General features: G+C 49.9%; 1 protein-coding gene across 4 annotated transcripts in view; it reads right to left on the minus strand.

Moving 5' to 3' along the window:
- Positions 1 to 241: 241 nt before the first annotated feature.
- Positions 242 to 11,921, minus strand: part of Fstl4 (follistatin like 4) — a 458,219-nt gene continuing 446,539 nt past the window's right edge. For 2 of the 4 annotated variants that reach the window (XM_029554200.1, XM_029554201.1), the window contains 2 exons: positions 7,704 to 7,813; positions 242 to 6,167 (listed from right to left, as the gene is read on the minus strand). In XM_029554200.1, coding sequence (XP_029410060.1) covers positions 5,465 to 6,167; positions 7,704 to 7,813 — 813 coding nt within the window. In that variant the 3' untranslated portion in view covers positions 242 to 5,464. The remainder of the gene's footprint in view (positions 6,168 to 7,703; positions 7,814 to 11,921) is intronic. The other 2 variants (XM_029554198.1, XM_029554197.1) reach the window with 1 other exon arrangement.

Consider the following 11,921-nt stretch of genomic DNA (forward strand, 5'->3'; position numbering starts at 1 on the left):
TTCTGCCTCCCACCCCACACTGCAACCCAGTCCTGGCATCTTAGCGTTGGGAACTGGTGCCTTTGGGGAGGCAATAAAGTTACATCACCTCTACTTATAATTGTTATGGAGAAACATGAATTCTCACTCACATAGCTGCTAACAGACTAGCACCAGAAAAAGGTAACTTTTCTCAAGTTTTATTGTAAAATTTTCAGAAAAAGAGCATTTACAATGACCATACTTAATGATAATTTGTGAGTCTTTTTTTTTTTGTCAAGTGGTACTGCAAATACATCTGTGTTCAATACCATGTCATACGTCAAAATAAACACAAACTTATTCCAAATGCCACATACTGTTACTGTGCTGGTACAAATTTCTACTAAAGTTGATGTATTAAAAATAATTTGTATATATTTTATAAATAAGGAAAAATTCACATGTATAATAATTACAGGAGGCCTTTTGAGAAATACTGGTGATTACAGAAAATATATTTTGGTGTCTACACAACTGCTCAAAATAATGAAACCTGCCTCAATAAGAGATGGGAAGGTTTTCTGAGGTGGGGAAGGACGAATCTCTTCATGGTGTTGTGTGGCTCCACATTTGAGGGTCGTATTGGCTACATGATAGCATGAAAAGTTGTGCTTACCCCTCCAGCAAAACTTCATGCCCAGTTTTGCTTCGGGGCATTTCACACAGCCTTCAGAAAGCAGAGTAGCAGAGGGCAGGTAGGTCAGATGCCATGGGGCTGGGGCAGGGGCAGAGGGCAGAGCCAGGCAGGGAGGGTGTGCGTGGGGGGCAGCACCCCTGGGGGCACTGAGGGCCTGGGGTGGCCTGCAGGCTTGTTCACCTTCTGAAGATGGCATGCTAGACAGTGGATGAGGGTTTGGTTAGGGAACTTCCTCGGTTTGGAGCTCTTGGGCCTCATAACCGGCAGGCACTAGTTGCCCTTCCTCAGAGGGTGAACTGTGCAGAGCCACATGTCACCAGCACTTGGTGTAGGGGCCATTCCACAGTGCTTTGTGGAGTGTAGCAGAGGCCTCTAGGGCAGGTTCACATCCTCTGGGTCTTGAGTGACTGATCTGAGTGAATTCTCACTTGAGCCCCAAAGCAAGAAGCATCTGGGCAGAGGCCTTGGGAAGCTGGTGTGGCACGAAGCTGTTGTTCTTTGAGGTGGGTGCTGAGGTGCAGTGGCCCATGGAAATGGACCGTCCCATGTTCATGTTCAGCTTGGAAAGAAAGGAATGCAAGAACCGTGATGTTGTGTAAAAAAAAACAAAAACATCCTACGAATTCGGAAAATTAATTCTCGCTCCCACCCCCGTTTCCACAAGGTCATCCACTGTGCTTGGTGAAATTACACTTCCAGCTGGATGCCCTCAGAGCCTAAGGAGAATACCGAGGCCTAAGACGATGCTTGCTTATCTCTGGGTGTCTGCTGGGTAGCAGAGGCCCAAGCCCACAGGCCCAGGTCCTGAAGCAGCTGCAAAGGGAAGCAGGAAGTGGGTTGCTGCTTGGGGTCTTATGGTCACACCCTGTGCATTTTGTTCCTGTTGTATAATTTAAGCATCTCTGCCTTATGAGCGCTGTGATTGTGGAGAGAAACCAAGGCAGTTAGTGACTCTCTTGACCCAAACAGCTTTACTTCCATGGTGATCTGGGAGCAAATAATAGTGTCTGGTGTGTGAGTGGTTTTTCATTTGAACCCTCAGAGCAAGAGAGCGTCGTGGGCAAAGGCCACAGGAAGTTGGTATGGCAGGGCACTGTTGCTGATGACGAGGGTTGTGGTGGGGTGACCCTTGAGTGGAGGGCCTGGGACACAGAAGGGAGGAGGGAAAATGACATGGTAACAAAGGGAATTTGGGGGCCATGCCCCTAGTATGAGGCTCGGCTGACATGTCACCTCTCTCTTCCTGCAGGACACTAACCCTCTTCCCTGACCATCCTGACAGCTTTCTGTAGTTTTTGTCTTTAACTCCAGAGATCTGAATGCTAGCATCTGGGGTATGATCCTAGGCAGCGAAGGGTTGTGTCTGGATGGGTTCTGATCACACATGGAGTGGGACAGGGAGCAGGGGTAGCGGCTGGCTGAGGGCTTCTGAGTCAGTTCCATAGTCGTCTTCCATCATCTGTCTGGCATTCTGGGGGTGCTGGGTGCCTGGAAGATGTGAGGTAGATTGGTGGGTGCATAGGAGGGAGGGGGAGTGGCATCAGCTCTCTCTTGGAGGCTTGCTTCTGGAGGGGAGGGTTGGAGGTTTGACAGCAAAGATGGTTCAGCATCTGTGGTATTTGAACGAAACACATGAAAAATGAATCCACAACACTTTAGCCCTGGTAGAAAAATATATCCAGAATGAATCTGTTTTGCATCTCAGTCTGAAATCTCCCTCAGTTCACAGGTTATTGGTCAACAGAAGAAAAAAACGAGAAGATGTAGCCATACAAAGCCAGTGCCTGGCTGCTGAAAGAAAACTTAGACGTTCCCATGCTCTGTGGCAGCAGGCCACTCGTGGCTTTATTTAGGGTTGCAAACTGTCTTTCCAGGGTGTCTTCCTGCAATTGGGAGCCCTTTCTCGCACAGAGGAACAGGTGGAGGGGGAGATGACTCAGTTGGGGGTGAGGGGGGAGATTGAACTTCTGTCTCTAGTGATGCTCACACTCTCTAAGTCAAGAAACCTGTTGCTTGCTATTAGTATTTGACCCCAGTCGAGACCAGTCCCTTTTCATCTTCCTCATGGGATTCAGGGAAGATAGCAGGACATTTGTGTGGCTTGGGGACTGAAGAGAGTAGCCTGGGCCAGCCCCAGACAGAGCTGGCTGGACCAGTGTTGTTGAGGTCGGGATCATGCCCTTTGCCGTATTGGGGGTGGCACTCTCTTGGACCTGCTTGGGCGGGAGGGTCACATGCTTGCCTAGAAACAGGAAGTCTCTCTCTCTCTTCCATCCCTGGGGGAGGCTGGGTGGGCTGTGGAATCTAGGACTTCTATCAGGGTTCTGTCCACTTGGGGAGAAGGGGAACCAGAGCTTTCATTTCAAAGCCTTAATGAAACTACGGGCATATGGTATTTGCATTTGTTTTCTGGAAAGAAAGGAACCATCGAATTTTTGGGTAATCAGTTGTGTGATAAAATGACTGTTGGAGTTTATGTAAATAGCTCTCTAGTGATTCTCTTGATGAACCAATCCCTCTTGAGGACCACTGGCCATTCATCTTTGTTCATTATGTTCTTCAGCATAATCCCCGGCCGGGCTGGCTACGGGACACCTGCTTGTGATGCCATCTTCTACCAGTGGTTTCGCACTGTGCTCAGCAGTCTCTCCTGGCTCTGAACTGAGAAGGGGAAAGTCAGGCAAAGCCTCCCTGTGGGCCCCTGTCTTCCTGTACTGGCCAGGGAGCCTGTTCATTCTGCTTTTGTGACGACCTCCTGGGCCAGGCCCCTGACATCTGGACTAGGCTTCAGGCTGGTGGTTTCCTGTTTTGTGTTTTGCATATAGGACACCTCTGGCTGTCTCTAGTGACTCCACTTTCCAAATGGTGAGAGACAGGGGCAGTGGCCAAGGAGCAGATGGTGCACAAGTCAACTCCAGCACTCTTGTTCTAATCCAGTTTGGACTGGATTGGCCTTTGACTGCATCCAGTGGGTGGGGTGGGGAGAGATCTTCCTTCTTGGAGCTTGGGAATGCTACCTGTGGCTGGTACTGCTTTTCAAAATGAAGTTTGTGAACACTGGAAGTTTTTAGTGAAAACATTAGATTTTGGGAATTCCCATATCAAGAACCAAGGAGGACAAAAGGGGCAGATGTGTTACCATGTCACATGTACCCCAGTTATCATGAGACTCTGAGCCTTAGGCTGATGAGATCACCCCCCCCCCCGACCTCTAAGGATGTTATAGTGCACGTGCAAGTATCCCTCTGGGATTGAAAGGGACAGGCTTTTAGTGGACTGAAAGACAGGAACTGTGGGAGGAGGAGGAACTGCTGGCAAGAAGCTGGGAGGGGACCGCTGGCCTTGGTGCTGATGAGGGAAGGGACACGTTCTTATGTGCCTTGAGAGTGGTGTGGTCTGCGCTTGTCAGCTTGTTGCCAAACTCCGTGGGGTTTGCAGAATGATCATCCAAGCCAGAAAGCAGGTACGTTTTGGCCACTGACATGAGAGAGATGGACAAGAGCGTTCTAAGAGACCCAGGGGATGGTGGAAAGGGGAAAGGACACAGTGTTTCTTTCTTGCCAAGAGTCTCTGACACAGGTGGACCCCACAGTGTTGTGCATCTTCTGGCAGACCTGAGAGCTCACTGTAGGCAGAGACAGGAGGGACTGACCTGGCCCTTTGCTGGTTCTGCATTTTGGAGAAGTGTGTAGATTGAAACATAGGTATGAAAACATAGACAAGTACTCTCTCAGAGTGCAGATGCAGGGGCTGGGCCACTGGTGCCCACGCAGAAACACAGCCCCAGGAACCCAGATGGACGGCACTCATAGCCTACAGCTTTTGGCATTGAGCCCAAAGGCTATTTACATCTTGCTAGGCAAGCCTTGTCTGCCCTGGGAATTCTGCTGGCATAGGGGCCTGGCCGATGAAGTATCCCTTTCTACAGTGAAAAACATACTGGCAGGGCTCGTCCTGATTTCTTGGGATTCTAGCACAGGTTTGTAATGTGGTAGCCTGAGCTGCACTCGAGTCCACAGGGCTGGCAATGGAGTCTAGAGCCACAATTTCTTGGATGTCTATTTTTTCTGCACATGGATGTGAGGTGGTAACCCTGCCCACCTCCTACCCTAAGAGATTTGCCCAAAGGCAGGGAAGAGCACAGCTGGGCCTTGGAGAGCATGTTTTCTGCTTCCTAGCATCTAAGATTATAAAAAATTAGTTTTAATCAAAATTTTCCAAAATAAAGTGAGTGATTTCCCCATCTCCCGAGGTGTAGGAAGTCTCACTGGCTCTCTCTCAGTCAGATGGAAAGGGAAGCAAGCAGGAGCTGTGAAGGAGCAAGTGAGGTCCCCAGCAAGGGCAGAAGGCTAGCCCATGGAGACAGACAGTCTTGCTCAGCCCTGCTGCCAGGTCACTGCTTCAGGGCACAGACTGGCTGGGGCTGGTGGGTCAGGACAATGATCACGTGAAGGCAACCGACAGAAGCGTCAGCCTGGGCAGAGGGATTCCTTGGTTCCGAGGTGTCCCCAAGTGTCCCCAGGTGACGTGGCGTGCAGCCGGGCACAGAGATGATTCCTTTACACAGCAGCATGTGTTCTTGTCACAGCTCAAGGCGTTAAATCATACTTCTGAACGAAAAAACCCCCAATCTTGGTAGCAGCTCATACCATATACTAGGAAACTTGCAAGGAGACCACTGTTGAACCACAAAGTGAATTACAGGGTTTGGCTTTTTGTCTGTGAAAATGTACAGCGTGCCTGCTTGGGGCTGCAGTGTCAGGACTAGGTGGTGCTCCTGGATGCAGGGCTCTGGGCTTGACTGTTTCATACCTCACCAACCCACACCACCGTGGCTGTACCCTTTATGCCTGACACCTCGCATCTCAGCGCGTTTTGTCTCCCATTGATCAGGAACAGTGACTCTTGGTTTGGAGTGAGGAGGTACTGTCCAAACAACCCACTGTCCCTCAGGACTCTGCGGGGTCCTCCCCAGGGCCGGGTCGGCCCTGTGGGAGTGTCCTTTAAGTTCTCCAGCTTTCCCATCTTCCCTGTGGACAGCTGCAGGAACAGCAGGTCGGGCTCCTTTTCGAGAGTAGCATAGGTGTTGTACTGATTGCCTTCAGTGAAAGAGTACTGGAATGTCAAGTCTGAGATGCCTGAGTTTACTGTCAGGTCATACAGGGTCTGGATCTCACCTCGAACTGTGACCTCCTGCACATGCAGCCGGGGACTGTTGTCGGAGGCACTGATGATAAAGCGCCCATCGGGGGACACATGGGGGGTGCCTGTGACATCAGTGTTAGGGCCCAGCACTGAATCTGTGACGCTGTCGATGAGCAGCTGTGGAGCGGTGGAAGTAGCGGAGTCCTGTCGGCATTGCACGAAGAAGTAGCCACCCAGGTGGGTGTGCGCCATGGCCTGGGGCATGCAGCCGTGTTTCTTCAGGCTGATGGTCTTGAGGGGCATCAGTGTCTCTAGGTCAACTTTGTGGATGGCGGGGTCAGACTTGTTGAAGATGAAGCCAAACCTGAGAAGGGAAGAGCTGAGGTAAGAGCAGGAGGCCTATGCGAGGGGCAGGATCTGCCATTGGTCTTCAATGATGGCATCCTTCCCTTTTTCCCTTTATCATAATCCTTCAGTCATCTAATGGCTTATTAATAAGATCTCTCATGATATAGGGTATGATTCCAAAGTCAATTATGTAAGGTCTCCAGCCAAATGCAGTTGAGGGACAAATGGTCCCAGATCGAGGCTCTTTCAAAACCCACTCATCTCTGTAGATGGTTTTGAAGGGACTGGGAAAGGCCCTCAATGGCTCCTCCCTTGGGAATGCCTTTGGATCACTTCCCTAGCTTGTGTTAGCTGCTGGATGGTGGGCCTGGGCTTGTAGGGTAAGTGAGATTGGGAGGTGCCTGTCCTGAGGGCAAGATAACAGAATCTTGTATCTCAGCTGGTTTCTGGGCTGTCTGGTGGCTCAGATTTAAAGTCACAGACACAGCTCAACAAGGATAGAATTCCTCCCTGTAGCCCTGCCTCTGGGAGGAATGTATGGGGTAGTCTCTTCTTTAGCATTCATGAGGTGAGCAAATTTACATGTCCTGGTGATGCTATGATGCCCTCCCTGTTGGCCAAAGAGTCTTCAGTGATCTGCTTGCCCCTCTGAGCCTCAGGGACTCCAAAGAGGGCAGTCTCTTCCTAAGGCTGCTGGGAGGATTGAATCTGGGAGGGGTTTAGTAAAGTGACTCCAGCAGGTGGGAGTCGCTTATACCTGGTCTGTCTGAGTTCTTTGTTGGCGGCTGGTTGCAAGTACAGAGAGGTCTGACTCCAGGTGGGACTTCCTCTGTGCCCCTGTGCCTAAGGCCTTGTTCATAAAGGCTTTTGGGTACAGGATGCACCTAGAGGAACAGCAGAAATCTCTCCTGTAATTTTTTCTTGAAAAACTGCATCTTAAGAGTGGGCAAAATGCCTCAGGCATGACTTTAAAACATCTTTAAAGAACCAGAGAAAGAAAACCGTGCTCTTAGAAGGCACTTCAACTTAAAAAGCCACTTAGGAGCAGCAGAGCCGGAGCTCGCAGCGCTTCTGGCCGAATTCAGCATCCTGGTGGGGGTCTTCGGCATTCGCCCAGGCCCCTAAGCTCTGCAGGGAAGGGATTCCTAAGGTAGTCACTGTCCTCTGGGGGTCTCCAGCATCACTTTGCAAAAATGAATCATTTCTTCCTGGAGAAAAGTGCCTGACGACACAGAGGTATACATAGTGCCTTGAAACCTTTGGAGTCTTGATGACTTAGCAGAGGAACTTTGCAAAGGCTGCTGGGAGCGCTCTGAAATAGGGAGGGGAGTGGCCAGCTCAAGAAAGCCTGAGGATCTGGGCACTTTCCTTAACTCTAAGATACGCTAAGCAGTGAAGACCAGAATCTGTACTAGAAAGAAGTTCGTTGCTCTGCCCAAACGTAGCCCAGGAGGTGTGGGAGGTAGAGAGCAGCTGGTGCCACCCTGAGCCTGGCTGTCCTAGGCAGGCTGGGTGGAACATGGCCCTCAGCAGCACTGGGGGGCAGTCTTACCTGATGTGGTTGATGATGAGGTTGGTTGGAGGAATGAAGAAATCATCCACCCCCGAAAATGGTGTTCGGATGAGGTGCTGGCCCTGGCCGGCGCTGGCTTCTGTGATCACCTGTAACACAGAGCGGGGTTCTTGTGGGGGCCCTTTCGGCAGGGGGCTGGAGGTCTGGATGCCTGCATGCTTGGGTGTAGACTCCCACAAGAAGGGCTACTGGGGAGACAGATGGTGGGTACACCTGTCTCAGGGAAGGGACCGAAACCCAGTGGGACTTGATTAGGCTTGTGAAGTTCAGGCGCCATGTCTTCCTGGGGAGGGCCGTAGTGGGAGGAGACAGCAGGCCCTGCCTGGCCCCTCCATGGTCAGGCCTGGCAGCATTGCTCCTGGTCAGCCTTCAGGAGGGCAGGGTGAACACCTAGGTGCTGAGGTTTCCGAGGGAGATTTGCCGGTACTGAAACACCACTGTCTGCTCAGAGACAACCTCCCTACCAGGGAAGCCGAACTTCTACATCTCTGTGCTACCTCGAGGCAAGGGTCAGAGCGTTATGAATAATGAAAATGTTCGGCAGTGGAGAAATGTACCAGGAATTAATTGGATGTTTCTGTGCATGAGCATGTGGAGGCCATAGATCAGCTTCAAGTATCGTTCCTCAGGTGCTGTCTTCCTTGGCTGAGACGGTCTCTCACTGACCTGGAACTCAACGAGCAGGAGAGGCTGGCCGGCCAGTGAGCTCCAGAGATCTCCTAGTCCGTATCTCCCAGCATTTGATTTACAAGTGTGTGTCATCACGCCCAGCATTTTTATGTGTATGAGTGTTTTCTCTGCATTAGTGTCATGCAAAACCCGTAGGGGCCAGAAGGTGTTGGAGCCCCTGGAACTGGAGATGGTTGTTAGCCGCCATGTGGGTGCTGGGAATTGAATCCGGTCCTCTGGAAGAGCAGCCAGTGCTCTTAAGTGCTGAGCCATCTCTCCAGACCTACCATGCCTGACTTTTTAAACAGTATTTTATTATTTATTTTATGCATATGAGTATATTGCTTGCATGTATGTCCATATACCCGTGTGGTGCAATGCATGCAGAAGTCAGAAGGGTGTGTTGGAATCCCTGGAACTGGAGTTACATGGGTTGTTAGCCACCATGTAGGTGCTGGGAATTGAACCTGGGTCCTCTGCAAGAGCAGTCAGTGTTCTTACCCGCGGAGCCATCTCTCCAGCCCCACACCATTTTTTTTTTTTTTTTTAATGTGGGTTCTGGGGATCAAACTCAGGTCTTCTTGTTTTTGTGGCAAGCTCTTTACTGACTGAGCACTCTCTGTGTGGAATGAGGGTGCTGGGTACCTGGGATGGCTTGCTGGGACTCTGTCATATGTTGGTCATAGAACATGGAGACTCTAGAATTGATGAGAAAAACCAGGAAACCTGCAGGGCTGTCACTTACAGTTGCTGTTCCTGCTGTCCAGGCATCTTGCAGGAAGATGGGTGGGGTGGTGTGGGTTTCACAATAGGGCCCTACTGTCTAATGTCAACATGGAGGCCCCGTGCTATGTACATACTGGAGTGTGGGTGCCTCTGTCTCCCCACAGACAATGCTTCCTGCCCTGCAGACTTGATAGGAGGAAAGCAGACCCACTGGAGGTGTGTGACCTGCTGTGTCAGAGCTGAGGGACAGTCTGGACAGAGCTAGGTGGTGAGAGAGGTTAGAGAGGAGGAGGGCGTGGTCTGGGAGCCTTTGTGAAGCCATTGTGGCCTGGCTGAGGCCTGGGCCCGGCAGTCCAATACCCCTGCCTTCTGCACATGGCCATTGGTCTGCAGGCTCTAGGCCACTGCCAGAAAGGGGCAGACCTACAACCAGTCTGGGCTTGACTGGCTCACAGACAGTTTGACCCAAGGTGCTAAAGGCAAGCCTAGACCTTCTGCGCAGGTCAGGAGGCAGACTTTCAACCCCTAACTAGCGATGGGAGACATTTTTGGGGATAGTGTAGCTATGGATCCAAGTTTCTGCAGCCTGAAGCAGGCCTGCAGGGTGAGGACAGTCTGACAGGCCCTGCTGGCTCTCATAGCTTGGAACCCTGGGTGCTTTTGCCTTGTAGGATCAGAACTGTGTTCTGGCTTTTGCTTTCATGACAAAACAAACAGCAGCGAGCCTGGCTGCTCAGGCAGGTGTGAGGTTGGTGTCTTTCTTCATCACTGCCCTGGCCTGGGGATGTCAGCAGGTGGGTTGCTGGAGTGGAGGGGTGCCTGCTGGGATTTCCAGTCTTTGAGCATTTCTGAAGCTGCACTGAGTTTATTTTCCTGTGATTTTTCTATTTAACAAATGGCCGAATGATGCCTCCCTGACAAGTCCACGGAAGGAGAGCTCATGGAGCCTGGGCATTAAGAAAATACCAGCATTAGGAAATAGGATCTTAGAGAGTCTAGGGGAACGTGGCTGAGAATTCAAAGGCAGCACACAGTCACTGCCTGATACTAGGACTGTCGTTTCGGCTTACAATAGAGATGGAAAATTACAGGCTGTCATCGGTCAGTGTCATTTGCGCTTCAACACCCTCACACCCTATACTCAGAGGTGACTTGATCAAAATGCAGTACCAAGGGCCATTGAGCTGATGTGGAGTATCAGACTTCTTTTTCTGAGCCCCGAGGTTCTGCCTGCCCTGGTCTTGTGTCCCAGCATGTGGTTAGGCCCATAGACACATCAAAGACAACTATAAAGGCCCATCAACTTATTGGTTCTGTGGGCTTAACTCTAGAGAAATAGATGGTAGAGTAGCAGATGTCTCTTGGTTAGAAAAGTGGGGACAAGAAGGCTGAGCCTTTCTATGTGTGGACACAGCCAGCTGAGAAAGTAACCCTAGAGGGACAGACTGAAGGTCACCTGGGCCAGTGAGCTAGCACACTGGACAGAATTCATGCAAATGCCATATGTTCAAAAACTGGTTGCTGAGGGGAGCCTGGGAGCGAGTGTCACATGGGGTTAGACCCACCCCCATGTAGGATGTGTTTAATGTTTTACAATTGCAAACCACACAGTCTTTGCCCATACTCAGGACTGCAGCTTTGGGATATGTTCAGGGAAGTTAGGGTCATGCATCAGAAGTTCCTCTTTTAGTTGGGCGTGGTGCCCCAGGCCTGCAGGCAGAGGCAGAGGCAGGAGGATTGCCAAAAGTTTGTGGTCACCCTGGTCTACATAGTGAGTTTAAGCTTAAAAAAACAAAGGAGTTACTCTTTTGAGACTTGTAGTTTACATCTTGGTTGTTTGCTACAAACCTGTGCCAGGTGACATTTCCAGGGATGGCTTTTGCTAAGTTCTGATTTCCACAGCCCACAGTGATGAAGGTGGGTTTATTCAAGCTATTTCTTTCCATTCTTTCCATTTCCCTTCTTCCTTCCCTTTCTCCCTCTCATTTTTACCTGCCTCTGTCTCCCAAGCGCTGGGATTAAAGGTATATACCACCACACCTGGCTTTTTCTTCCTTTGGAACTCACCCAGCCACTCTTATTTTGATTAGAATAACTTATCCTTATTTGCACCCTGATATCAGAGTTCTCTTTTAGTCTCTCCTAACTCACCAGCTTTATTTGACACATGGATTTCTGGGTATTCTTCTCTTGGGCTTACTTTTAACCTCCCCGCCCCGCTCCCACACCTCAGTCCATTAGCTCTGTTCCTCGTTTCTTCTCTCTGCTGTGATGGTCTCTGATCTGGCTCGTCTGACACTTGTCCAGCTTCTTCCCTCCATGTCCTCTACAGGTTTCTGAGTGCTGAGCCTGAGTTCTCACACACCTTCCATGGGTCTCTTGTCTTCCAGAGTGATGTCTTAGCTGGGACTGGACTCTTGGAACTCAGCCTTTTTTCCTTCCTTCCAGGTAGGTGTGACTTTGTGGTCTTCCTGGTACTGTTGGAGATAAGAAGCCTAACACCATTCTGATTGCGTCTTATATAGGCAGCTTGTTCTTTCAGCCCCCCAAAAGCTTCTCTTATGAAATTTTCCTTCCTTGGAATTCCAAAATTTTACTGAAGAGTGCAAGGAGAGATATCACTTCTCACTTTAGACTGGAGTGTATAGACCCTTTCGGTCTATGTGTTTATACATCTCCAACTCAGGAGTTATATATGTCATGTGTTGGGTTTTTTTTTTTTTTTTTTTTTTTTTTTAAAAAAAAAAAAAAAAAAAAAAAAAAAGAGGACGATAAATCTTTCACTGTGATATATCAAAATAA

This window comes from Nannospalax galili, unplaced genomic scaffold, assembly GCF_000622305.1.
Source record: "Nannospalax galili isolate Female #2095 unplaced genomic scaffold, S.galili_v1.0 scaffold424, whole genome shotgun sequence".
NCBI lineage: Eukaryota > Metazoa > Chordata > Mammalia > Rodentia > Spalacidae > Nannospalax > Nannospalax galili.